The 26,388-nt window shown below is 46.2% G+C and overlaps 1 protein-coding gene across 4 annotated transcripts in view; it reads left to right on the top strand.

Annotated features, from left to right (window-relative positions):
- The first annotated feature begins 19,958 nt into the window (after nucleotides 1-19,958).
- The window catches only part of LOC147706453 (complement C1s subcomponent-like), a 74,528-nt gene continuing 68,098 nt past the window's right edge, over nucleotides 19,959-26,388 (top strand). For all 4 annotated transcript variants that reach the window (XM_086932966.1, XM_086932967.1, XM_086932965.1 and 1 more), the window contains exons 1-2: nucleotides 19,959-20,261; nucleotides 23,525-23,741. In XM_086932966.1, coding sequence (XP_086789092.1) covers nucleotides 20,233-20,261; nucleotides 23,525-23,741 — 246 coding nt within the window. In that variant the 5' untranslated portion in view covers nucleotides 19,959-20,232. The remainder of the gene's footprint in view (nucleotides 20,262-23,524; nucleotides 23,742-26,388) is intronic.

The following is a 26,388-nucleotide window of genomic DNA, read 5'->3' as shown; positions in this document are numbered from 1 at the left end:
GCATCCCTGCCATATTATAGACAATGGCGCAGAGCCAAGGACCCGATGGGGTCACACTGTCTGTGTGCCACAAAGAACACAAAGAGTTAGCTCATAGTCAGTGAACTCCAAAGCCACCCGCTGAATGGGGGAAGGGTAACTCATTAATCCCCCCAGACACTCCCCTGCAAATGAGTGCATTTACACATCGCACCTGCCTGCAGGGGGATCTCTGCTCTCCTCTAAAGTACATACCGGTTGCAGCCTGCACAGTGATTGGTGGACCGGCTGCACAATAAATGAGAGGCCGGCTGCACAGTGAGCGGTGAACCGGCTGCACAGTGAGCGGTGAACCAGCTGCACCATGAATGGGAGGCCGGCTGCACAGTGAGCCGGCTGCACAGTGAACAGTGGGCTGGCTGCATAGTGATCAGTGAACCGGCTGCACCGTGAACGATGGGACGACTTCACCGTGAATGGCGGGCCAGCTGCACATTGAATGGGGGGCGACTGCACAGTGAATGGTGGGACAGCTGCACAGTGAATGGTGGGCCTGCTGCACAGTGAAATGGGAACGACTGCACAGTGAATGGTGGGCTGACTGCACAGTGAATGGTGGGCCAGCTGCATAGTGAATGGTGGGCTGACGGCACAGTGAGTGGTGGGCCAGCTGCACAGTGAATGGTGGGCCAGCTGCACAGTGAATGGTGGGCTGACGGCACAGTGAGTGGTGGGCCAGCTGCACAGTGAATAGTGAGCCAACTGCACAGTGAACAGTGGGCCGACTGCACAGTGAAAGCTGGACCAGCTGCACAGGGAAAGGTGGGCCCACTGCACAGTCAATGGTGGGCCGGCTGCACAGTGAAATGTGGGCAAGCTGCACAGTGAACGGTGGGCTGGCTGAAGTCGATCTGCCTTTCAGTAATGCACTGCCTCTGGGCATGCATGAGTTTGTGGCAGTGCTGCGGGACATTGTGCTCATGATAGGGAGCTCTGACCTGGTCTGCGCCGCGTGCTCAGTTAAAGGGGCGCCACAGTGCAGCCCAGTACATTTTGCAGGACCTTAACATCCTGCACTTTGGGCTTCATTCACAAAACCTGTTGGCTATGCTTCAAATATGTTGTAATTAACAAATCCAGATTCACAGAATTAGGATGTGTTGATTTTTAAGAACAGAACTTCCACCTCTTCATGTAGACATGTCAAATTCTTTGTGGTTTTCTTTGTGGATATGTGTAAACCTGTTTTGGGGTTTGAAGTAGGTCTAAAAATATTATTTAGAGAGGAAGTGGTCTTGCAAGCTCATGTGAACACTCATAGAGGTGTAACCTTGTGGATATTAGCAAACATTTTCTATGGCGGCTTCCATCTTCGATGCACCAGTAATCATTTTTCTGCAAATGGTATGAATATGCTTGTTTCCAGAGTGAAGAAGAGAAAGGGAACATCTAGGTGTAATCAGTGTTAGGGAAGAACCTTTTCACTGGGAAAATGTGTTTCCCATCACATGAAAAAGCATTTTTTTGGAAAAAAAGGACATAAGACACTGTAAGTCTGTTGTTGAATTTGGTTAGGATTAGTGTTGGGGCTCTAGGGTGCTAGGGTCTTGCACCTGGAAATCTACAAATGTCTTAAATCACACAGAGTCCTGGTCGCCCAGTTCAAGCACCCGCTGCCTCATCAGATTTCAGGGGATGGGGCTTTTCCAAGAGCCTTTCCACAGCTGGCTCGAGTGTTGGGAAACCCTTGGGTGGACCCATGGTCACTGAATGTCATACAATCCCACTCCTGGTAAGCTTTTTCCTACATAGCCCCACCATGACTGCAAAGGAGGCTCTGGGCAAGAGAACTGCATAAATATCCCCCAAATGTTGGTCGGAAAACACATGTTGCTAGTAAGGGATTTCTTTTCCACCCAAAACAGATCCTCACTTTGGAAGTTAGTCCTTAGAAATTAAAAAAGTGTTAAGAGTTCTACCAGCCTGCTGTGGCACGGTGGACCTGGTGCCACTGAAATTTGTTTCATGGAATTGGCTCCTGCGATAGAGGCCAAATCTGCTTTGGGGGCACAAACACCACATGGATTGCCCTAAACCCACTATGTTCATACGCTTGCTTCTACTCACCTTAAACAGCAAGCTAACTGTGGCCATCACCATCACTTCTGAGAACTGCACCCACACATATGTGCAATAGTTGTAAGTCAAAGAGAAAACAAGGTAAAAATTTGTATTGCAGCCAGGGAAGTGTAGTCAAGACCATACATCATAATGGAAACACCTGTGACATCTCAAACAGGGAGCGATAATAGACTGGTCCGCAGGGCCATTAACACTCACAATTACAAACACAAACACTATATACAGTCTATGCAACATCTTTCTCAAACCACGACCCAAGCACAGGTAGGAAGGTGTTTCATATAGACTATGCCCCTGCTGGCTGTCTGTATGAAGAGCCAAACCGACCAAGATGAGTGGCGCCCCCTGGCATCCATAAAACTGTACCACATCAAGAGGCGGGGTGCTCACTGGAGAAGGAGACTTCAAGAAAAGGGAATATTCTGTCAGTTCACAAACTGGATGTAGGCACAGAGGTAGCCACTGATCATCTATGTAATCAAAAACCTACCATACATGTTGGCAGGTGCAGCTGGCACAGGTAACTGCAGTGTGGCGTTGAGGCCGGGCGGGGTTGGAGTGGGGTTGGTGGAGAAGTCGATAGACAACGCAATAGGATTTATATCATTTTTATTTTCCCTATTCCATTATCTGTCCATTTACCCCCCCCACCCCCACGCCACCCTGCCTCACCCCCCACCCCCCCCACCCTGGTTACCTGCGCTGGCTGCTCCTGCATATTGGGACTTGACCTTACTCCCGAAAGGAGCAAACCCATTGTCAGTTCGGAAGAGTAAAGACCTCTATACTATGGCACAGTTCCCTGTCACCAGATTCATATGTGACACATAGCACAACGTTTTATATGCCATGCAGTGCAACACGTTCTAGATGCATTATAACGTCAGGTAGCACCCAATAAACAAACCAAAAGAGAGTGGACAAGCACGTGATGACGTCTGTGATGTAATTCATGCTCCCATTTCCTTGGCAACCAATGAAAAATCACCATTGAGAAGGCATGCCACCAGTAGGGGGTATATTAATGGACTCTAGTTGCCAATCATCAAACTTCCACTCTATAGAGTCCTGATAGAGTTCATAACTGGAAAACAGGATGTCTAATGGAGACAATGGGGGGGTGGGGGGGAGGTAAGAAGAACAGAAGGACCATAAGGTTTGGCACAGCCACCGAGGGGTGGGCGGGACACAAGTCTGCAGGGTCCGAAGCAAGACAAGTAGTAGTAGCAGTATCATACCCTGAACAAATTCATAATCTACTTCCGGTAGCAATGACAAGAATTCTGATCACCACGAATTGATCCAATTACCCAGATAAAATCGGGGCAAGCTGAATAAAACAGAGATAGGCAAGATGTGGGACACAATCAGGATTCACAAACTGTGTAAAGGAACAAGACCCTAAGCATCCTGGCAATGTTGGACACCAGGGTGAAAACAAATGAAGGTGCCGAATGTATGAATGTACCCTTGACGTTGGCGTGACCCCGATATCTGGCGCCCCAACCATGAAGCACTGGTCTTTCAGTGACATCCTCCCAAAGGCGGGACTTACCTGGCCTATGCCAACCTCAACATCCAGTTAATTTGTGATGTCCATCAATGTTTCTCTGCATACTTCAAACTCCACTGTCTCTCTATGCCTATCTCATCCTGGACATCAGCAGTGTCCCCAGAAAGATGTAAAGGAACAGATACAGGAACTGTGTCTTGATACTAGAGCCACACCCCCAGCCATACATGGCACAGCCCATGCAAACACACATAATAACTGATAACCAATCACAACTCTCAAATTTCTCTGATGGAGCTGATGTCCAGCTAGCCATGTATGAGAAAGGGTATGTTTCTATATCACAACTTGGTCGCTAGAGAAGAATCTATGCACAAGGTCTTATATAGATTCATGATGAGTCACTTGGCGAACCACTGGAGAACTCCAACATCGCTCCATATCCCTGCATCACAACATATGCATGATCCAAAAACATCTGCCAATTGAAGGCAGACTTCAAAAAGTCTCCCTAATGTTCCACCAAAGGACAATCAACAACAACTCCTAACCTTGGTTGACAATGGACTACTGCACAAGGGCAACAACAGCAACAGCCTAGGCTAGGGGTGATTCTGCAGCAACCACAACACCCACATCTAATAATAACCATGGGTAAACTTTCTGCAGTATTCACCAGAAGCCCAAAGACAGTTCAGGAGGACACACAGACACCTAAGATTGTGTACTGAAGTACAGAAGGTTGTCTGACCAACCAGACTAAACATGGCTACCGCCACCAAAAGTGCAACCAAGCTCACACTTTCATGAGCTCACATGCATGTCAGTAAATCCACTCACACCCACTGAACCCCTGAATAATGCCCAAAAGGATTCCAGGGCAAGTTCAAAAGGCGCAGAACTGGTGACACCAGCACTATGGGAACCAGTGCGAAGGGTAGAGGCACGGTCACCTGACCTCATAGGAAACAAGCACGTGCCATTAGATGTACTGAGCCTAAGGGCGCTCCTGCAAAACTCATGGTGGGACAGCGCAGATATATGAATCCAAAGCCGTACTTGTGTGCTGTCAATATCACTGCCTTGGGGATATGCCTGCTGACTCACAGACATGACTATGATTGCTGCATCCTTTTTGCCTTTCCACCACCATGCTGCTGATGCATAGCATCAAGTACCCCGACCAACTATGAGAATCTGCCATTGAATGGCCAACATAGTGCCCATCACCTGTACTAACTCTTACTGCCCTTATACCTAAGTGATCTCCTTCTCAAAAGAACTTTCCTGCAATGCTGTGGTCTTGCACTTTGTCCTGTCGCCTGCTGCCTCATGTTGACTTATGATCCTATTTCACTCTTTGCCTCTGGTCTTTTCTCCTCATCCCTAGCATGCTCTGCCACCACTTCCCCTAATGTTCACTTCAATGCATATGCCCTAGAGGAAGTCCCTCCTCGGATGCATTAGTCACAACCATGTCCACTTCCCTGCCAGTTGTCCCTTGGCCTGAACTGTTTAGTGAGATAGAAAAAAATCAATATCTCCTTCACTGCCACCATCCCCATCATGCATCACAGGATGCCAAGCAGAGCATGCAACCCTTACCCTGCCACTTCCCACAGAAAAAGTGTCAGCCTCATTAGCACTTTGCGGGTTGTCATTCGTTGGTGACGTTGTCCCACCGGTGATGGTGCCGCTACTAGACCACTGACATAAGACCCCAGGTATCTCGCTAATTGGTCTTTGTCACTTATATATTTGGTGCTAAGAATAAGATGGACAGACACCATAATGCAAGGCTACAAGGAAAGGCATGAGAACAGCATCTTCATAGTGTGGAGAACCTGCTTTTCTTGTGCGTCATTGAGGGATAAAGTATAATAAAGTGGATGACCATTTACATCTGAAACGGTGATTTAGAGCATAGTGTCTCCATATGCATTCCATCATTTGCACAGATTTTTTAAGCACCCCCACCCACCTTTGTGTAAGTGATTGACAAAGTTTAACACTCACACAATCAAAAACCCTTCTTTTGCTACCAACAGCCCTGTGGTAGGTAGTAGAGCAGACCACAGTTCTGTCCAGAATAGACTATTGCAACTCTCTCTATCTACACTCTCTTGCACATCTTCTCTTCAGACTTCAACAGATTAACAATACGTAACTAAGCCTTATTTTAATCTCTCTCGCCACTTGCCGTCCTTCAATTGTTCCCCATCCTCAAGCGCATCTTATTGAAAACCCTCTGCCTGGCTGGCCGGATCTTCCACAGTCGTGGTCCTCTGCACCTCCATGACAAATGAGTTCCTGATGCTCTGGTTGGAGCTGTTGGATCTGCTTCCCCTGGCTTGTTCCAGATTCCCTACTTCCACTGTCAATGAATAGGAGGACAAGTCTTCTCACATCTTGCAGCCAAACCCTGGAACTCTCTTCCTCTGAAGCTAAGGGACGCAGCTTTGGGGAGGGCGGGGGATGTTTGGGGCGTTACACCCCCGAACAAATGTATTTTCTAATAAATAGTTGGATACACGAACTTTCAGTCTGGTGAAGTAAGGTGTCTCTCGGATTTCACCTGGGATTTTTGAATGCGCATTCAGACAAAAACACACGCACACGCACTCACACTCACTCTCTCTCTCTCTCTCTCTCTCTCTCCCTCCGTCTCTCTCTCTCTCTCTCTCTCTCTCTCTCTCCCTCCGTCTCTCTCTCTCTCTCTCTCTCTCTCTCCCTCCGTCTCTCTCTCTCTCTCCCCCCCCTCTCTCTCTCTCTCTCCCTCCGTCTCTCTCTCTCTCTCCCTCCGTCTCTCTCTCTCTCTCATCCCTGTTTTGAAGTTCTTAAAACTTATTTATTTTACAAAATACTGTGTTTTAAGTCCCCCTCACAATCCGCACTCCTTTTCCTTTCCACTGGCTGTTAAGCCCCCCTCATGCGCTGCTTCTCTTATAATGATTTACATGATATGCCAGCTTGATTGTCGGAAAACCTGAAGCCCCCCCCCAGGCTTACTGACCAAGATACACCCCTGCTGAAGCTTCGGCTCATCTTCCATCATCTATCCTTCTAGAGGGCAGTTACAACTTGGCTCTTCTTATCATAACTCCCATGTCTTTCAGTCCCATTGTTTTCTTATTAGCAGATCCCTTGCACCAACATATCTGTTTGGGTGACAGTCAAGTTTAACAAATTCCAAGAAAAAAATTGGATAAGAATAGAATCCCTGATGCTCCAACAGCTCCATTGTAGTTGGATGTGCTTGTCTCTGGTCCATTCTCTACACTGGTAGAGGATGTGTCTAAACACATCTGTACACGCAACATTCCCGCCATCACCAAGCTAATGTCCCCCAGCACAAGTGGTAGGTGCAGGCAGCAGTACAGCCCTGTGTGTACACATCTGAGGTTCATCAGAATGCTGTAGTGAGCGCCAGGTAGACACTCTATTTCTCTTGCATCTTTTGTACTCCACCTTCTTCACACAGAGCTGTGAGCTGGGCTGTGCCAGACACCAGGCAGCTATGAAGTGTGGGTCTGTAATGCCAAACACATTCACAACACATGAATTCCTCCTTTTCCTTTGGAGTAACCGGGACCTGCTTTTTTAGGTTTTGCCTGAGCATGCGCTATCACTTGTGAGAGACATTGTGTTTTACAAGGGGCTTGGAGCCGCCCGTAGCTTCCCATTTGCTGGCTTCATTGTCACTCTCATTTGCTGCCTCTTAATTGGACAGCGCAAGGTGGCTTCACTTCCTTTCTTTCCTCCGGATCGCGGACCAAGTTCTAATTGCTTGATCTTGATTAGGGTACTTCTGTTGCTTGTGCTTTGATTGTTTACTTCTAGCTAGCCCAGTCATCCTTGTTGCTTCTCTTCTCCCATCCCCCACCCTATTCTTGTCCATGTTTCTTCTTCCCTCCCACCCCCACCATCGTTGTCTGGGTTGCTCCACCACCTCCACCTACCAGAAGAAAAAGAAGGGCTATGACGCAGTCAGCGGTAGCCACATTATAGCACTTTTTTCAAACTTTCCATTTTGGCTTCATAGCACCTTTTTTTTTTAGAACTTTTAGCCATGCTGCACTGCACCCACACTGCTCTACAACATAGGTAAAAACTGTGTGCTGTAACAATATTTGTTCTGGTACAGGTAGTGTTCGCGAGAAGCTCAGTATTGTAGAATTATGAGAGATTTTCTAAATGTATTCACTGGCAACTGATTCACCTAGGTTAATTCTGATTGGTTCAACTCGTGAGAAGCATGTAAACTCGAAGTGAATGTATGAAATCCATTGTGCAGAAAAGTGCGCTCTTTTTGGATGTGTTAGAGCCCTTTCCTACTGACCTTTGGAGGTGAATCCATGTGGGATTGCTCTCCCATTTTACACTTTGTATTTTGCTGACCTGACAGTGCTTAATTTGTAAAGGAGGCCAACGCAGCTTACACCACCCATTGGCTCTGCAGGCGTTGCCAGTGACAATGCCTTACAATTATATTAATAAACAGTTGCGGTTCTTCTTATCTCTAAATTATACAAACAGCACCACCATGTGGCAACTGTCATAAGTGCCAGTGTTGACAATTAAGTGCCGGTGTCAGCACCGGAAACCACAGGCTCAATTTAACCACTTAACCGCGGCGCAAAGTCTCCCGCAGTGCGGGAGAATCAATGAGTGGACGGGGCTGCGTTGGCCAACGGATGTGCACAGCACCGGCGAGGTAGTGCTCGCGACGACTGTTGGCCTATGCGAGCACGGAACGGGTTAAGCAATGGCTGACCAGAACTTTCCTGAGTTCTGGATTTTAAATGAGCTTTGCATTCTGATTTATTGATTTTAACCATCATAATCGATTTATGTATGACTTAATCTGAAAATAAACATTTAAGGTTTAAGACTTCGCGGTCTGTCATTTTTGAAGGACCAAATGGGTTCTACATTATGAATTGAATTTGTCGTTTTGAATGCTTTTATGAGACACAGGTTCAGTAAGGAGCACCAAAGGCAGCGAATGAATGAACATGAATCCAGTTCAATCATGTCGCGGAAATACAGCAAGGTGGAACATGACATCACCTGCCACTCTCCTCTCGCTGGCATGAAAATATGTAAATGTTTTGGTCCTTATGTCTGTGCTCAACTTGTTTATCTTTATAAGCCCTGATAATTGGTCACCTTACTGCCCTATTGATATGGGTCTTGTAACCAGTGTGGAAGCAAAATTACACAACGAAAGGCAAAGCCAACTGTTGCATGCAACAAGCATTTCAAAACCACACTGCACTGTCCTCTAACTGGAGAGAGAGTCAGCGGCGGCTTCTCCGCAATGGCGGAGGAGCACTGGCCCACTGGCTCGGTCAGCGGGTGAAAAATAAACTGAAATGTGTTTAGGGAGGGGTTGGGCCGGGCCATGGGACATAGGAGTGGAGTGCACTTCTAAGTGCGCATGTCTGTTTGACCGGCTGTCTTAGGCTGCCCAAACAGACATGCGCAGTTAGGTTTCTCAAAAAAAGCTGTACTGCACAGCCAGGTTGGAGAAACAGCACAGACTGCCTGTGCCTGAGCGAGCATTAAAGCATCCTGCTCAGGCCAATCCCTGAGTATGACAGCAGCACGGGGATTACACAGGGAGTCTCTGATGGTGTCCCAGTGTCTGCTGGGACCAGGAAGAAGAGGAACAGAGAGGCGAGAGGATGCCAGCACTTTCACATGAGTCTTTTTTAAATTACTACCCCTGCGTGTCCTCTCCTATGCTTCCCCCTGCCCCCTCCACCCGTCCTACCACTTCTTAGTTGTGCTGGCCGTCACTGGAGAGAGTAACGTCATCAGAGACCAAGGAACATGGGATCACGCCTGTTTGAACTGCTAATATTTATTTTCCAACTTCACCCCAGTTGCTAAGATGATCTTCAAATGGTCTCCCATGAAGCATTCAACATCCATCCGAGACTAAAAACAAACAAACGTAACCAATTAAAATGCTTCATTTGAATGGATTCTATTGAGCAGAGAGAGCTTCGCTAATCAAATTAAGGATAGAACGGCACTACTACACTTAGGATAAAATACAAGCAGGATGATCTCAGATCCATGGTTCTCCAATGGAATGACCCATCCACGTATATCGATTTTGTCAAGAAAACGAGCCAGAAGTGGCCCTGATTCCCGGTTGAACCTTGTGTTTTGGGCTCTACCTCTACATCAACTTCACTGCCTCAATTCAGGAAGGACCTCAAGACCTGGCTCTTCGATTGAACTTCAGAACCCCCTGCGGCCAGCGCCTTGAGACCCTAACAGGTGATTAGCTGCGCTCTATAAGAACCCTGATTCATTGATTGATTGATTGAGGTTGGGGCACTGTGAGGATTTGAAAATGGCACTTTTTGGTGTTGTTGTATGAGCTCCCAGAGTGCAGCTCAGGAGTGCCTGCAACATGGGTAACCATGGGCCCGATTCACAGAACTAACTTAAGACAAAATCCTAAACTTATTACTTTTGGTATTCACAGAAGTTAGGATTTTGTCTTAAGTTAGTTCTGTGAATCAGCCCCCCTGTGCGGTGCACCTGTTTTCAGTTCACTCCATCTGTTGCTCCCAGGCAAGCACCGCCTCTCCTGCCGGCAATGAACAGAAGGAGGGTGTGGCGAGGGCTGCTTCATCATGTTTGCTTTGCATTGCATTTTTAGGCCTAGGGTTGACAGCTCAGCTGCCAATCACATCTTAGCTCAGCCAAGTTGCATATTAATCTCTTACCTAATGTTAGTGACTGTTTGGGTGTATCCTTCCATATCCACTCCACAGTTTGGACTGAACTGCATGAAAGACCACTTTACAAATATAGCACTCCACTCTTCCTGCCTGTGTGTCTCACTGTAAAGTGCTAACACTTCATGCTACAGCACATTAAAACCATACCTCTTGGCTTTGTCAATGCTTGTTATGGGCCCATGTGCAGCAGGTGGCCGTTTGTTCATGAGTAAACAGCATTTTCAACTAAAACACCAGGATTTTTAAACTGCTCCTGCCGCTTAAAATATAAATATAGGACCTATGAAGGTCCCGTGCATAAACGCTGGTTCCCCACTCTAGTGTGGCTATGCCAGTTACTTCTGTCAAAGCCTAGTACTAAAATAAGGTGTACTTGTTAATTTAGTGCTAAACTGCAAAGTTAAGTCATCAAGAATAGGCCTGGGTGAAATGTTCATTATGCCAGTGTAATGTTGCATAATTTTGTGATTTTCGAGTTAAGCTTGTTACCTGAAATTCACAAAATGACGCCATTATACCGCGTTGCATAAGCACTGGAACAACGCGTAAGACCAGAATGCGATTGGCTGTTGTTCGGATTCTATAATAATTTACCTGTTTTTTTCTAGAATCAAATAATGTGTCCTTGCTTCCGAAAATGAACGCATGGATAGAATTCACGCTAAAATACTGCGCTAAATGTCAGTTTTGCATTCCGTTTCATTTCTCGCAATGTTTGCGGTTTCCCACACAAAAGCAAATTACATGATTTTCACACACCCCTAGTCAGGCTCTGTTGCCACAGCAGACAGCAGTGCAGTGCTGCATGTTGAAGTACAGGGCAAACCGTCAATTGCACCTGTTTAACGACCAATGAATATATGGCCTGATTCACTAAGGCCCTTCGCAGTGGTGGTGGAGGCCCCGCAATTGTGAGGTAGTCCCCACCGTCGGGCGGGATCTTAGCATTAAGAATTCTCATTGTGGAGATTCCGCCCCGAGTGCAGAGATTCCCCCACGAATGTGGAGGCCCTTTGTGAATCAGGCCAATTAATTGTGAGTTTATATAGCGCTAGGATAGACTCCCGGAGGAGTATCTCCGCGCTTCGACCGCTGCGAAACCCTTCCTGGCTTCCCTGAGAGATGGTCCCTTAATGGGTATCTCCAGGGTGAGACCAGGCATCCCCGGCGGTCTGGTGGGGCCATTAGTGCAGATGAGGCAAGCTTATGCCCAGAGTTGCCGAGTGTGATCGCTGATCAGAGTGGGCACCGAGGCGAGAGAATTATCGAGTCCGCTGACCCTGGTCCAGAAACCTGCCGCGTCGGGAATCGAACCCTGGTCCCGGGCCGTCCTCTGCTCTCGGGTCTGCCGCCTCTAACCAGTGAGCCACACTACTGCCAATCATGTTGAGCAGGAAGTGCGGCACTCAAAATACAACCCACAGATTTGTCTGATGAAAATACTGTTGGAAAGATTTGGGGGCTTATTTACTAGTCGCTTGCTCTGCCGGTGCGTCAATTTTAACATGTGAAAAAGTGTCGCACCGCGACACAAGGGCCTTGTAAATAAGCCCCTTGGAGTCTGCAGGGAAAGAACATTTTTGGCAATTTACTGATCCCATTTTTGGGAGTTAGTGAAGTTTTACAGACTGCTAAAATGGGATTGCAACTGATTCAATATTAGGCAGTGGGATTTTGTGGGTTCTTTTAAAATATCCAACTGGTCCCAGATATAGGCTTTGCAACTAGGTTTCTGGTCGTACTCCCCTGAAAAGTTACTGCCACTGAAGTGGGGTGTTTTCTTATCTGCAAAATGGAAGGGATCCCCTTTGGACCTCATCATCTTTGTGAAGAGTAAAAAGAGATCCTACGGAAGTAGTCAGTGGTCCTGATAACAAAGCCGACTATCGAGAAACTAAAAAAAAGAAATGTTTTTATTTCAAAAGCAGCGTAATTTCCTTTCAGGCTTCTCTAAAAAATTATTTATCAAGAAGCAATCTCAGACATGCTGGTCTGCTGAAACTTACAGTGCCCCATCCCCGTGATTGCCACAGATCAGAGTGATTTGCAATATTCGAAATCTACGTTATAAGTTATAAATATTAATGAGGTGGGTCGCACTGCAACCTGTAGTGTCAGCGCTCTAGCTGACGCACGTCGCGTGATGACGCGACGTGCCTCCGGCCATCTTGTGGATGCGCGCGCATCCCCATTAGAGAGGCGCGAGTGTCGGAGCCCGGAGGTTTCACCGGACGGGCGCTCCCTGAGGCACCAAGTTAAACAAATAGCGTAATACCCTCACGCTGTGTCCTGTCATGATTCGGGGAGCAAATAACCACATTACAATGGCGACGAGCTCGGGATGAGCAAAACGACGAAACGAAAAAGAAACAGACACAACATCAGAAAAGAAGAAACAGAGAGCCTCGAACCCAGGCAGGAGCAACAAGCAAACAGCCCAAGGGCCTGTAAGTAACACAGTGACAGAGGGACTTCAGGGAGCGCAGCAGAGCCCACATTACCACAGAGGAGCCACACTGAGCCCCGGGGAGGAAGCAAAAGGGCACGCAGAGGGGTAGACGGCAAAGGGCACCCCACAGCACAGCACAACCCATGGGCAGGAGCACTGGCGACCTCAGGGAAGAGCGAAGAGGCAGAGACAGAAAGCCCCCAGCTGCAGCAGGAGGAGAAGGGCGCACGAGGCAGCCCCAGGAGCCACAGTGGGACTCCACCCCAGGGAAGGCGCGAAACCATGTGCGCACAAGCATCATTCGCGACTGCTCCCGTACAATTCCTACCCAAGCCAGGGGAACCCCTTATGAGGTGGGAAGACTGGAGAGACTACATTGACAACTTCATTGAGGTACTGGAGGATGAAAATGAGGAGAAATTTCCCATTCCAAGATGAATTCATCAAGGATCAAATCGTAATGCACACCACACGTACAGCCGTGCAAGACAAACTGTGGGCTGATGGGGACGCCATGCTGAAGGAAGTAATGGTAATAGTCAAGAAAGCGGAATTGGCACGACGATGCGCGGAAGCGGCAAAGAGAGAGACGTTGGCCAGTCCGATGGTGAACAGGATAGAAGAAGAGGAGCCCCGAAGAGACAGTAAATTCAAAGGGGCACACCAAAGGGTCCGAACAGGTGGCAAGGGAATCCAGGTCCATCGGGAAAGCAAATGGGAAACAACAAGAAGGCCTGCTATCGATGCGGAAGTTGGGCACATGAGGCCTATGACAGGAAATGTCCGGCGTTTCGTGCCAAATGCATGTTCTGTGGGATCGTAGGGCACTATGAGAAAGTGTGCCGCAGAAAGTCTGCCAGGAGTATGTTTAAATACATTGATCAAGGACAAGAGGACCCTAAGGAGAACAACCAAGAAGAGGACGACACCATATTCTGCATCTATGACCAAGTGTTAAGTGTGGATACCAAGAGATCAACCAAGCTGGTGCTGGACATGAACATTGGCGGAGTGCCAATAAGCATAGTGGCAGATACAGGGTCACCCTATACAATAGTCCAGAGGGTGGTGTGGAATGAAACATTTAAACCACATTTGGGCCCAGAACTTGCGACTGGACATAAGGTCCCTCACGTACAATGGAGATCGTATATCCATGGTAGGGTTCAGGCCGCTAAAGTTTGAATTCAGAGGACACAGTGCCAACTGCAAACTGTACATATCTGAAAAAGGACCATCGGTGCTGGGATGGTTGGACTAGGGTGACCTGGGCATCAAACTGGACCCGGGAGGTAAAATTCAGATCTTACTCACCGAACCCGAGGGTTGGCCGGACCTAGACAAGTGGAAGAGAGAGTACCCCAAGGTATTTGGAGGCACAGTGGGAAGACTAGAGAAGTTCGCGCACAAAGTTGTACTCAAGGCAGGAGCAGTACCAGTGTCTCACAAAGTGAGAAATGTGCCCCTTGCAGTGAGAGAGCCGGTGCAGGAAGAACTGCAACAGTTGGAGAAAAAGGGCATGATTGAACCAATCACGTGCGCTGAATGGTTGGCCACATTAGTAGGGGTAATGAAACCCAACGGAAAGGTCAGGCTATCCGTGGACCTACGCGAACTAAATAAAAACATTGTAGTGGAGAAGTTCCCCTTACCAAGGATCGAAGAGATGTTGGCCAAAACAAGAGGAATTAAGTGGTACTCCACCATTGACTTAACCTCAGCATACCACCAGATCGCGTTGCACCCGGAGAGCAGGAGGTTGACGTCATTCATCACCCCCTTCAGGTGTTACCAGTTTCGTCGCATGCCATTCGGACTGGCATCGGCGGCAGTGGTGTTTCAGAAACTGATGCACCAGCTGTTTAAGAATATGGACGGCATCCAGTACTTCCTGGATGATATCTTAGTGATGAGGCAAGACAGGTTGAATCACGATGCGAAACTAACCAAAGTACTGAGGGTGTTGGAAGAAAGAGGCCTAACTGCAGAGTGGGAGAAGTGCCGCCTAGGCATGGAATCAGTGACCTACTTAGGACATGAAATAGGAGTGCAAGGAATCACACCCAAGACTGAGAACGTAAAGGCGATTTGTGATGCACCACCACCCACCAGCAAGGAAGATGTCAGGTCCTTTTTAGGAATGACAGAATACTATAGCAAATTCGTGCAGCATTTTGCTACAAAGACACACCACATGAGACAATTAACGAGAGAAAAGACAGTGTTCTGCTGGCCGGAAGAGGCACAAAGGGAGTTCGAAAGCATAAAGAAAGACGTTGTGGGAGCCATACCCCTGGAACGTTACGATCCCCAAGGAACTACGGTGCTCACAACTGACGCCAGCGATAAAGGATTGGGCGCTGTGTTAATGCAGGACCGAGGACAAGGAGTGGTGGAGACACTGAGTTTTGCGTCTCGCACACTGAGTGACACGGAAAGAAAGTTCAGTGTCATTGAATGAGAAATGTTGGCCGTAGTGTGGGCGATGACAAGGTTCTGACAATTTCTGTGGGGTACACGGTTTCAGTTGAAGACTGATCATAAACCCTTGGTGAAGGTACTTACCTCCAGTGGGCACGCCAGTGCCACCCCCAGGATTTCAAAAATGATTTTGAAGCTGCTGGAATTTAGATATGATGTTTAATATATTCCGGGCAGTCAGAACAAAGTGGCAGACTGTTTGAGTAGGGTGTCAGCCATGGAACCCGGTGAAGAAGACAAAGTAGGCGGTGAGGAAATGGTGGCCCTGATGGATGACCAGGAGAGGGTCATTAGTAACCAGGAGTGGAGTGAAGCCTATAAAGAAGATCAGGCCATGCAGGAAGTGAAGGAATGCATAGTAAATGGCTGGCCAGAGAAGAAACATCTTAGTGAAAATCTACGGAAGTACTACGAGGTCAGGGAAGAATTGTCAATGGACGATCAAGGAGTGTTCGTATACAGGGGGGACAAAGCCATCCCCCCAGCAGGCATAGTCCCTAAACTATTGGCGATACTCCATGAAGGTCATTTGGGGATCGGAAAGACAAAACTGCTGACTAAACAAGGATACTGGTGGCCAGGCAAGGACCTGCAAGCTGAACGTTATGTCAGGGATTGCATACAGTGCCAAGGAGCGGACAAAACGCTCAAACCACTAAGACCGGCACTGGGTAGGTTTGACTCACCAAAGAACCCGTGGGAAGAATTATCCATCGAGATCTTAGGCCCGATCTTGGACGGACAAGGAACCCAACAGTATGTGTGCGTCCTCATGGACAGGTACTCGAAATGGCCCGAAGTGAAAGTGGAAGAAGTAATGGACACATAGACAATTCTAAAGTTTTTGACTGACACGTTCGTGAGAGAGGGCATTCCCAAATCTATCCTGAGCAACAACAGCCCTCAGTTCACCTCAGAAAAATGGACCAAATTCATGGAGAGGACTGGCATCCTCTCCAATCACACATCCATTTATCACCCCACAGGAAATGGACTAGTAGAACGCTTTAACCGGGTGGTGATGGGGTCCGTGCAAGCGGCGATAACGAATGACAAGGATTGGGGGAAGGAAATATGGCAAATGATATGGGCGTACAGAATCACCCCCACTGGAACAGGATATATCCCCTTCCAAATTCTGAGGGGCTGTGACCCCTTCACGAAGGACAACCGAGCATGGAAGGAGAAGACAGTAACCAGCAAATGTTCCCCCGCAGTGGTTCAGGCGAACTTGGAGAAAGCACAAGCCGTCTATGCCAAACACTACAACATGCGAAGGAATGTGAGGAACACTGGTCTAGAGGAAGGTGAATGGGTGAGAGTTAGGTTGGCGGTAATACAAAGGAAAGGGGACAGCAAATAGAGTAGACCCCTTCAGGTCAAGGAGGTGTATGATAGAGCTGCCTTGTTAAGCGATGGCAATGTATGGTCTCAGGACCGCATGGCGAGATGCAATAAAGTACTACAGTGGAGCCAGGGTGAGCTGGAGGTGGAAGAATCGATGGAGCCCAATGCAGGAAATGAACCATTCGACCTGGAGAAGGACATGGGAAGAGGAGAAGTCAACGAGGAGCAAACCAACAGAGGTAGCCCCGGGATAGAGAAGGAGATGAATACTAGGAAGTCAATAGAGAGCCCAGCTGCACCGAACAATAGAGGAGGTGGCGCAGAGACTCATGAGAGGGAAGCCACGGCTACCCCGGTAAGACAGACCTGAAGGGGGAGAGCGGTGGTGAGGCCATCCAGGCTCCAGGACTATGATATGAGCAGCGGACTGTAAGTTTTATGTTGTTCCATTGTTTGGAAAAAAGGGAGATATGTAGTGTCAGCGCTCTAGCTGACGCACGTCGCGTGATGACGCGACGTGCCTCTGGCCATCTTGTGGATGCGCGCTCATCCCAATTAGAGAGGCGCGAGTTTCGGAGCCCTGAGGTTTCACCGGCTCGGCGCTCCCTGAGGCACCAAGTTAAATAAATAGCGTAATACCCTCACGCTGTGTCCTGTCATGATTGGGAGAGCAAATAACCACATTACACAACCCACTACGATTCTGAATTCTGCGAACTGACCCATTAGGATATAGGGTCATTTGTAAACTTCTGTTCTGGTCACATAAAGACTGTCAACCACTTTTTGCGACCAGTATATTGATACATCTATCTCTCGATTTGTTTAGTTGTCATACTGACAAATGTTAATCAGGCTGGTGGGTCAATGAGGGCTTCCAAATTTGGGGGGGGGGGGGCGCTGACATGTCAAAGAAATTATATTCTTGGAAGAATTCTTTGAAGATATACGTTGTGTCTCCAGGCCCACTCCTGCAGAAAATGTTCAAATAATTAAATATTGTGACACATCACCTCTAGGGTCATGCGTCACATGACCGGACTCCCTTACATGATACGCTGACTCACAGGTTCTAGCTTTAGACTGCACAGCTACCCACGAGACAAATCCTAGGTATCAAACAGGAACGCTATCCTCCCAGGGGAATATAATGCATAGGATTATATTGTAGCCGGCAGAATGGTCAATTAAATTGCCCACATATTATAAGTGCTTGTTTTAAACACCAGCCTTAACTTTCTGGCTACAGGGAATTTACTGGTGTGAACCCCAGGCAGCTATTCCACAGATGACATAAACCATTCAGGTTCACATAAAGCAGTACAGTTATCTTTCAGATTACACAGGTGTAACAGCAATGCCTTACACATGCATATCAAATGGATGTCTTATCAAATACAAAATATATAGAACAAGCGACTTCCCAAGCATCAGCCAGACGTTGTTGGTAAGTAACCAGGTGTCGTGATATGTGAACCTTCAGTCAATTCCAGATTTTAAAACAACATCATGTTGCATTATGGGACTTGTAGTTTCCCATTTAACAGTATAAGTATGTACTGCAGAAATAAAAGCATGCAATGTACTGTTACCTAAAAAGTGAGGACTAATGCAGGGTACACTGGCTACTACGCACAGAGTATGAAAGTTTCAGATGCATCCATTAGTCAACGACTCGAAGACAGTGGAGTATGTCTGGGTTATATAGATCCACCAGGTTCTCCACGTTCAGGAACATCTTTGTGCTGTCAGCCTAGTATTAGGAGGCTAATGTGAAGGACTTGAGGACACCTGGGAGCGGGTTCCAGGAGTTTGGATAAAAAGTGGGGTACGATTGAACTTTGAGGAGCACCAAAGTCAGAACTTAAAGGAGGTGGTGTAAAGGGAAGGAATGAAATAACACAAGATCAGTCAGAGAGATAAGCGAAGGTGAAATATGGAAGCCAATTTGCAAAGGTATTTAAGAATATGTTAGGAAGTGCTACAGCAGTAATTTTCTTTGCAGACTGACCGTAAAAGTGCAAAGAGGACACAGTCGTTTCTATTTGTACTGGTTGTAATTGCGTGAATAAACCAATTTTAAATGTCTGGGATCAATTATGAGTACTTTAAGAAGTACTACATGAGTCAGAATTTACATACTGCCGTTGTGAACTTACTTCATCAATCAGATTTTTTTGTTGAGGAATTATTGAAATTAATAAAAATTAAATTAATAATTGAAGGTCCACTGTGTTTTAAACTGAGTTCGTAGGGTCTTGCACAAGACAGCACATGCACTGCTGCATGCGAAATATATTGTTATCTAAAAATAGATTTTGAGGCTGACAATTGCTAACGTTGGCTGGTTTTGTTGTCACTCTCATTTGCTTGCTTCTTATTGGTCATCTGCCGTAGACTTCCTTCACCTTCATGTGTTGTCCCTCCCCTAGAGCATGGATGCATTACTTGTGTGCTTTTGCAGTTCATTTTTTTAGGAGCTGATTTTTTCTTTGTTGTTGAGCACTCCCCCAGAGCAGAGTGTGTCTTTTTCAGCAGTCTCCCTTGTGTACTTCTCCTGCCCTCCGTGTTTCACCTGCCCTTCCTCCTTCTGTTATCCATGTTGCTTGCCACCACCGAACCTCCCTCCTTTTGTTGACCATATGGCTTGCCCCAAAACCCTAACTCCTTCCATTGTCTGTGTTGCTTGCCCCCACCTGCCAACGCTTCTTCCATTATCCGTGTTAATTTCCCCACTCTCCCTCCCACTCTCAGCTGCCTGTGTTGCCTCCACCCACCTGCCATAAAACAAAAAAGGGCTATAACATGGGCACTGCTAGCGGCATCAAAGTGCTAGTTTTCCCCACACCCTACATAGACAATTAGGAGGCCTACATGTTGCCTCCCCCTTCCTCCCTCCGTGTTGCCTTCCACCTGCATTAGAAATAAAGTGCTGTGACACATCACGCGCTGGGCACACTATAGCGCCTTTTCCCCCACACTCTTTGTTGTACGTGTTGCCCAACCCACACACCCCCTTCCACCACCTATGACACAACCAGCCTTGGATGCATCATACTGCTTTTTTTAAGCTTATAGTCATCCAAAGGCTGTGATGCAAACCAGCCACATATTTCCATAATAAGAAATGAGGCCAAAACCCAAACATATTCAGCTCTTTCAAACAGCAAACTCTGCAATATGCACAAGCACCAACTCCTCTGAACCTTGAGCCAAAGAGTTCACCTGTCCAAGGGACATTGACCATCAGATACCACACATTTGAAATGCCAGTTAAATAGTTTTCAGACACAGGCAGAAGGTCTGACTGCACAGAACACAGGAGGGCACCGCAGCCTGCAGAGGGGTGTATTGTGTATCCCTGGCTGTGACTGGGACACTAAGTGAACCCCAAAGCCTGCTCAGGGTGTGGGAGGTATTGGTGCCTGCTTCTCTGCAGGGATACTGCTGTATGATTACTTCTGCACTGTGCATCTCTTGAATACCTGGGGCTTCCCTTGGACCTGCTCCTGTGCCTCGCCGTCTCGTGAAGGTGTTGCTCTGCACAGGGTGTACACTAGATGCTGGACTGGCTTCAGAGCACAATGAGGTGAGTGTCTTTACCCGTCTCCCTCTCTGGAGCCCTACAAAGCTGACACAGTCTTTAATCAGGTCCAGTTTCCCAGCCAATGATCATGTTTATGTTGATGTGTGTAAAGAACATAACTGATGGCTCTTGTGAAGTGTCTGTCCTGGAACAGAGTTAGACTATTGACCAGTGTGCAGGCCACCGGCAATAATGGGGGTCTCACAAGCGACTAATTAGGAAAGGAGTTACACCAGACCTTTCAATTTTGCTATAATTAAGGGGAAAATTCATGACTGCCTAGTGCTGTTGCAGAATCACTTTTTGTGACGCTCTGGCGGGGCAAACGATAAAACCATATTAATGAGGCCAAGCAAAGCGGCTTTGTGTGGCTTTCAACGGCCTCACAGATATGGAATAAGGCAAGCTGGCGCACATCGCTGTGTTGCGTTACTCTGCAGTAGGGAGGCACTTTTTGGGTGTTGCAGTGTGTGTTCCCATGCAACATCCATGGATTTTGACTCTTCGCCAGATTTACAAGAGCATGTAAACCCGGGGTGCGTCAACACATTACGCCTCCCCACGGGAGGGGCAACGGGGAGAAAGAACTTTATTTTTCCTTGTTTTTTCCTCTTTCTGCAGCAAACATAGAAACAGGAAAACGCTTCTGGGATAGTTTGTTTGCAGGAAGGTGCCCCTTCCTGCACAAAAACACTCCTGCTGGCAACACAGGCACACTTCCATTGATGAATAGATAGATACCGTGCATTCCTGCCCTTTCACCTTCACGTACGGTGATTTGCTGCGCTGCCTTATGCCAAATCCCCATTAATCTGTCCCTATATATTTACCTTCAGAGGGTTTCAGCCATCACTTTTCATTCATTGGCCTGCTTTTGTGTCATTCATATTTCTCTTCCATACACTAGCACATACAGCATTGGGCAATGGGCCCGCCCACGTCACCGATTGGCTGACTTCACTGTAAGTGACACATTCTTCTCTTTCACAAAAACAAAATCCACCCTCAGTCCTTCCCTTCAGTGCCAGGGAATTGGATGGGAGTTTTTTAAACCACCCAAAAAAATGTTGACGTTTAAAGTTTTAGTTTCTAATGATGAGGGCCTGTTACCTCCCTCAAAAATCAAGATTTACAGAATCATTACAAAACAAACATTGACAAAGACAAAGGGCTTGCAGCCAATGCCAGATCTGTCGACTTTGCGGCTCCAGTCCTTGGTTTTTCCTTTGTGCTGGCAGGGGTGGAGGACAGAAACATGAGCTACAAATTGCAAGTCTGGCTTTGGAAGCCCATTCAAAATCCCTGCACTGGTCATGCTTTTGTCAACCAGGCATAGTCCTTCAGGGATTCGGATAGAAAACAACAAAAAACACTCAATGTGAATACCACCTGCTGTTAATATAAATTATTTGATTGATTTGTTAAATTGCATAAAGTCTTTAGGAAAATGATTCATTAGGTAGGAATATTATTTTGACATAAAAAGTATGTTTCATCAGTGCAAACACTCGGATGGATGGACTCCAGCTCCTCCATCACACCCATGGCATGTTTTGGGAAATCTTTCTAGGAGTTTAAAAGGCAGGTGGCAACCAATGATGCAAAAGTGACCACAGCAGCCAGGGTCCACTCAAACTTACAATTCACTTTTGTCCTTCAGTTGTGACCTGCAAACTCTGGCCTGTCGGTGCTGAAGGTAGCTGGTGAATTTTAGGGATTTTACAGTTTTGCATTTTAACCAGCTGCCTCATTTGAATTGATCAGGGAAATTTCAAAATGTTTGGTAACAAACTGTATTTTTTCTTATGAGCAAAGAAGTTGAAATTCCAGTTAACATACTTTTTTCAAATAATTATGGGAGATTTTACTGAACATCACTGAGCCCCTTATGCTCAGAGGAATGGGTGCAGGGACAGTGGCGGCTGGCAAGTATGGCAATTGGAGTGTGGGAAAATGGGTGGGTGCATTAAATAAATACATAACAAAAATAAGATAAATACATGAATGAAATACATACAAAGTTAATTACCATGCTTGCTGCAGACACGTCCTCCTCGCTCCGGTTCTCCTCTTCTCCTCCTCATCACGTCACACCCAGGGCTCCAGCTAACTCCCTTAACCAATCCTCGTGCTGCTGTTATGCTGTTAACCAGCATGAGAGAAGCTCCAGGACTGGAGGGAGCAGCTTCGCTCTGTGCTCCCGAGGACACTAGAGGCCTGTCCAGACTCTCAGGGGTCGATAGATTTATAGTGCGCATGTCAGTCTGGCTGTCGCAAGACGGCTGGCATAAGTGACATGCGCACTATAAAGTAGTGCCTGGGCAGCTCACCACTGCTGCCACTCAGAAGCCCCATCCCATCCTGACACTCAGTTCAGGATTGGTTGACAAAAAATACAAATTGTAATGAATTACCTTCATTTCGATTTAATCTTTCATCTCTGGGGTTTTTGTGGGGGCATTTAAGTGAAACGATGCTCCTCCGCTTCAATTGAAGAGCCGCCCCTGTGCGAGAAACTGGCCAAACTATATCATAAATTAACAGAAACAATCACTGAAACATATTTGTTAACGAGAAGTCATGGTTCCTTACTAAGATCAGATAAAAAGGTCAATTATTAAAAACAACAACAATTTAAGAAAAGGGCAGGTTGATGGAACACACTGCATTCCACCAACTATGATGACATATGCAGCTGACACCCTCCAAATGCACAGCTCAAGGACCTGTCACCAGACACATAACATTTCAGATGACATCATTCCTGACCACAAATATCACATCACTAGTGGCTTTGCCAGAAATAGAAATGATAGCTTTAAGCCACATCTGGGAAAGGACAGTCTATTCACAACCTTCTTTCTATATGGATGTTTGCGAGTTCATTTCCAAGGTGAAATTTAAAGCTAAAGGCTGTGAGAGAGATTTCTGAACGAAAGCCAGCTCTTGTGCCTACAGCCTTCAGGACTCTGGTGAAGGCCTGTGCTGTGGCTCCTAAGTGCATCACTATTTATCTTTCATGATCATTTCACAATCATCCAGCGACTCAACTTCTAGATTCTGCTCCCTCCTGAACACCAATCATTGAGCAATTGTACCGCCTGGACCTGATTTCTAGGTTATTCACTGGTATCCTGGACCTCTTATACTGTTAGTTAAAACTACTTACAATAAAATGTTGATGGCCATAACAGACCCGTATGTACCCATTTTGACACCTCATTGTAGATATCTAATGGTTGAATGACTGTCTCTTCCCATTTCAGGACTTATACCTGGCTCTTCTTGGTGTCCTGCTTTCCTCTTCAAGGCACCACCAAGGTATTATTTGGACAGATCTCATCCCCAGGCTACCCCGGCCCTTATCCTCCAAACCGGATAATGACATGGACAATTTCTGTGCCACAAGGAAGGAGAATCAAACTCCAGTTCACCCACTTTGATGTTGGTGACGGTAATGAGCACTGTGAAGACTATGTGAAGGTATTATTTCTATGCGCATGTGCCATGGTATCTCGTCTTTCATCCCCTCTATATTCTGTCCAATTAAAGCCTAGCATGCATAAATATGAGATACAAAGGACATCTACTGAGCTCCTTCATGTTAGTGGGGGTGACCTACTTCTTCCTATAAACAATGGGGGTCTTCCCACTCAACAGATTTAGGAGGCCTCCCCTGTGCCAATAAATGCCTGGTGTAGGAACCCACCAAACGCACAAATAAACAAGCCATACTTTTTGCATTGCCAATTGAAAAGGAGCACTTCCTCCATTATGATACTCCCCTATACACACCTGTCATCCTCTCCTGCCTCCTTAAGAGAGGGCTTTATATTCTGCTCAGTCCTTGTCCCGGAACATTATGTTGCATTTGTGAGAGACGTCCACTCCATGTGTTGAGGTGCGGCATGAGAAGAGTTACAGCATGAATAGGTTCCATAAATGGTTCACGTACTACTAGGCAATACTAAACGCCACCAGGAGCTAGTTCTATTTAAGGCTCCTGTTCCGAGTGTTGTCTGAAGCTTCTGATAGACACTGGCGAAATCTGGGGACAGGAACACTGACAACAACCCAGCATGTTCAGCCAAGGCATGGAAATCTACAACATTCCACGCAATCATTTTAAACAAGATGTCGCTGACATTTCTGGATGCATGAGGAGTATAACTCTTGGTAGGAATGTTCAACTAATCTGATTGAGATCTAAAATTGTAAAAGGGAAGGTGAATTTTGAATGATGTTGGGATTGTACATTTTGAATGCTTTAGGGAAGGTACATTTTGAATGATGTCAAGGTTTTTGCCATTTTATATAGGACAGTAGCCCACTTTATAAAAGAATTAGATTAGGGGGAGTCGGATATTAAGTCGTTTTTGTAGAATTAGAAGATATCGAGATGAAACTGGAATTCAAAACTGGTTCCCCATTTCCAAAGTCATCAGATCTAGCCTTGAGGCAAATTCCCCTATCTCAGCTGTTTTGGAGCTAAAAGTTTATTCTCTTTTGTTTGTGTTTTTAGATAACAATAGCCACATCCTTTTCCCTTCCGTTGGCAACACTCACTTTAGACGCGGCTAAAGCCTTTGATAGGGTGAACTGGCCCTATCTTAGCGACGTCTTGAAGAAGTTTAACTTTGGGGAGAAGTTTTGTCGCACTGTTGTACTTATGTATAACTCACCATCTGCACGGCTCTTAATAAATGGTACATTGTCTGACTCATTTAAAATCACGAGAGGCACTAGACAGGGTTGCCCGCTTTCCCCCCTCCTCTTCAATCTGTACATCGAATCGTTTGCAGAAGTCCTAAGACGGAATGCACTTATTCCATCTTTCAGATTTGGGGAGTGGGAAAGGCGGGTAGCTCTCTATGCAGACGACATTTTAATTTTCACTTCAGAGCCGGAGACTACATTCCCAGAGGTAATCAAGAGAGCCGAAGAGTTTGGTCGCATTTCAGGATATGAGATCAACCCAAGCAAAACCGACATCATGGCATGGAACATCCCAGATCTACAGCTGGATGCAACCAACTCAATGCGATACCTGGGTATTCGAGTAGTACATGATGTCGGCAAAATTGCCCAAGTTAATCTTGAGAGAGTGTTCAAAGAGAGTAGGAAACTGTTAAAATCTTGGTCCAATCTTCCACTGACTATCCTCGGTAGAATAAATCTGATAAAGATGTCTATCCTCCCTAAATTCACTTTTATTTTTAATACCATCCCTCTCGCTTTTGACAAGGCAATCTTGGAGAAGTGTCAGAGAGAGCTTAACTCCTTTGTCTGGAACTATAAATCAGCGAGAGTGGCATTGAAGAAATTGAGGAGGAGGAGGGAAAAGGGGGGACTGTCTTTGCCTGACTTGCAGTACTATTCCTGGGCTTTTCAGCTGTCCCACTCCAGAATGCTTTTAAAAGTTCCTTCTAACACATCTATTGGTCTCATGTTTAAAGCTATGCTGATTGGTGCTGGTTTACCAACTAATGGTTTTATGTTTAAATACGGGGATCAGAAGTACTTTAAAAAAGTAAAATTAAAAATTCTTACATCCCAGGCAAAGGCCTGGTCACAGATAAGGAAAAAACTCGGTCTGCCATATTTTTCAAATTTTGCTCCCATCTGGGAATCTCCGGGGTTGCCGCTTTGTCTGAAAGATAGGCTGGCAATCCCGCTGAGAGAAGGAGGATTATTAACATGGGGAGAGTTGTTGGCAGGTGAATCACTCAGGCCCTGGGTAGAGCTACGGGAACAACTGGGCTCAGAGTTTTCGAGGTTCAAGTTTATACAACTAGACAGTTGGGTCAAAGCATTGGCTAGGTCGGATTGGTGTCAGTACAACGCGATGTTTTACAACGCGTTCCGTTACAACGCGATTTTTACATCGCAAATACCATTACAATGCATGCCATTACAACGCATGGCATTACATAGCAGATGGTATTACAACGCATACCATTACATCGTAAGTATTGGTAAGTATATCTTTTTTTTAAAAAATGTAATAAAGTTAATTAAATTAATTTAAAATAATAAAAATAATATACCATTATTAAAACAGTAATTAATTTAATTATAGTAATTTAAAATAATATAATTAATGATATATAAAAAATTTAAAAATAGAAAA

Source organism: Lissotriton vulgaris, chromosome 7, assembly GCF_964263255.1.
Source record: "Lissotriton vulgaris chromosome 7, aLisVul1.2, whole genome shotgun sequence".
Lineage (NCBI taxonomy): Eukaryota > Metazoa > Chordata > Amphibia > Caudata > Salamandridae > Lissotriton > Lissotriton vulgaris.
This window is presented reverse-complemented; position numbering and strand designations above follow the sequence as displayed.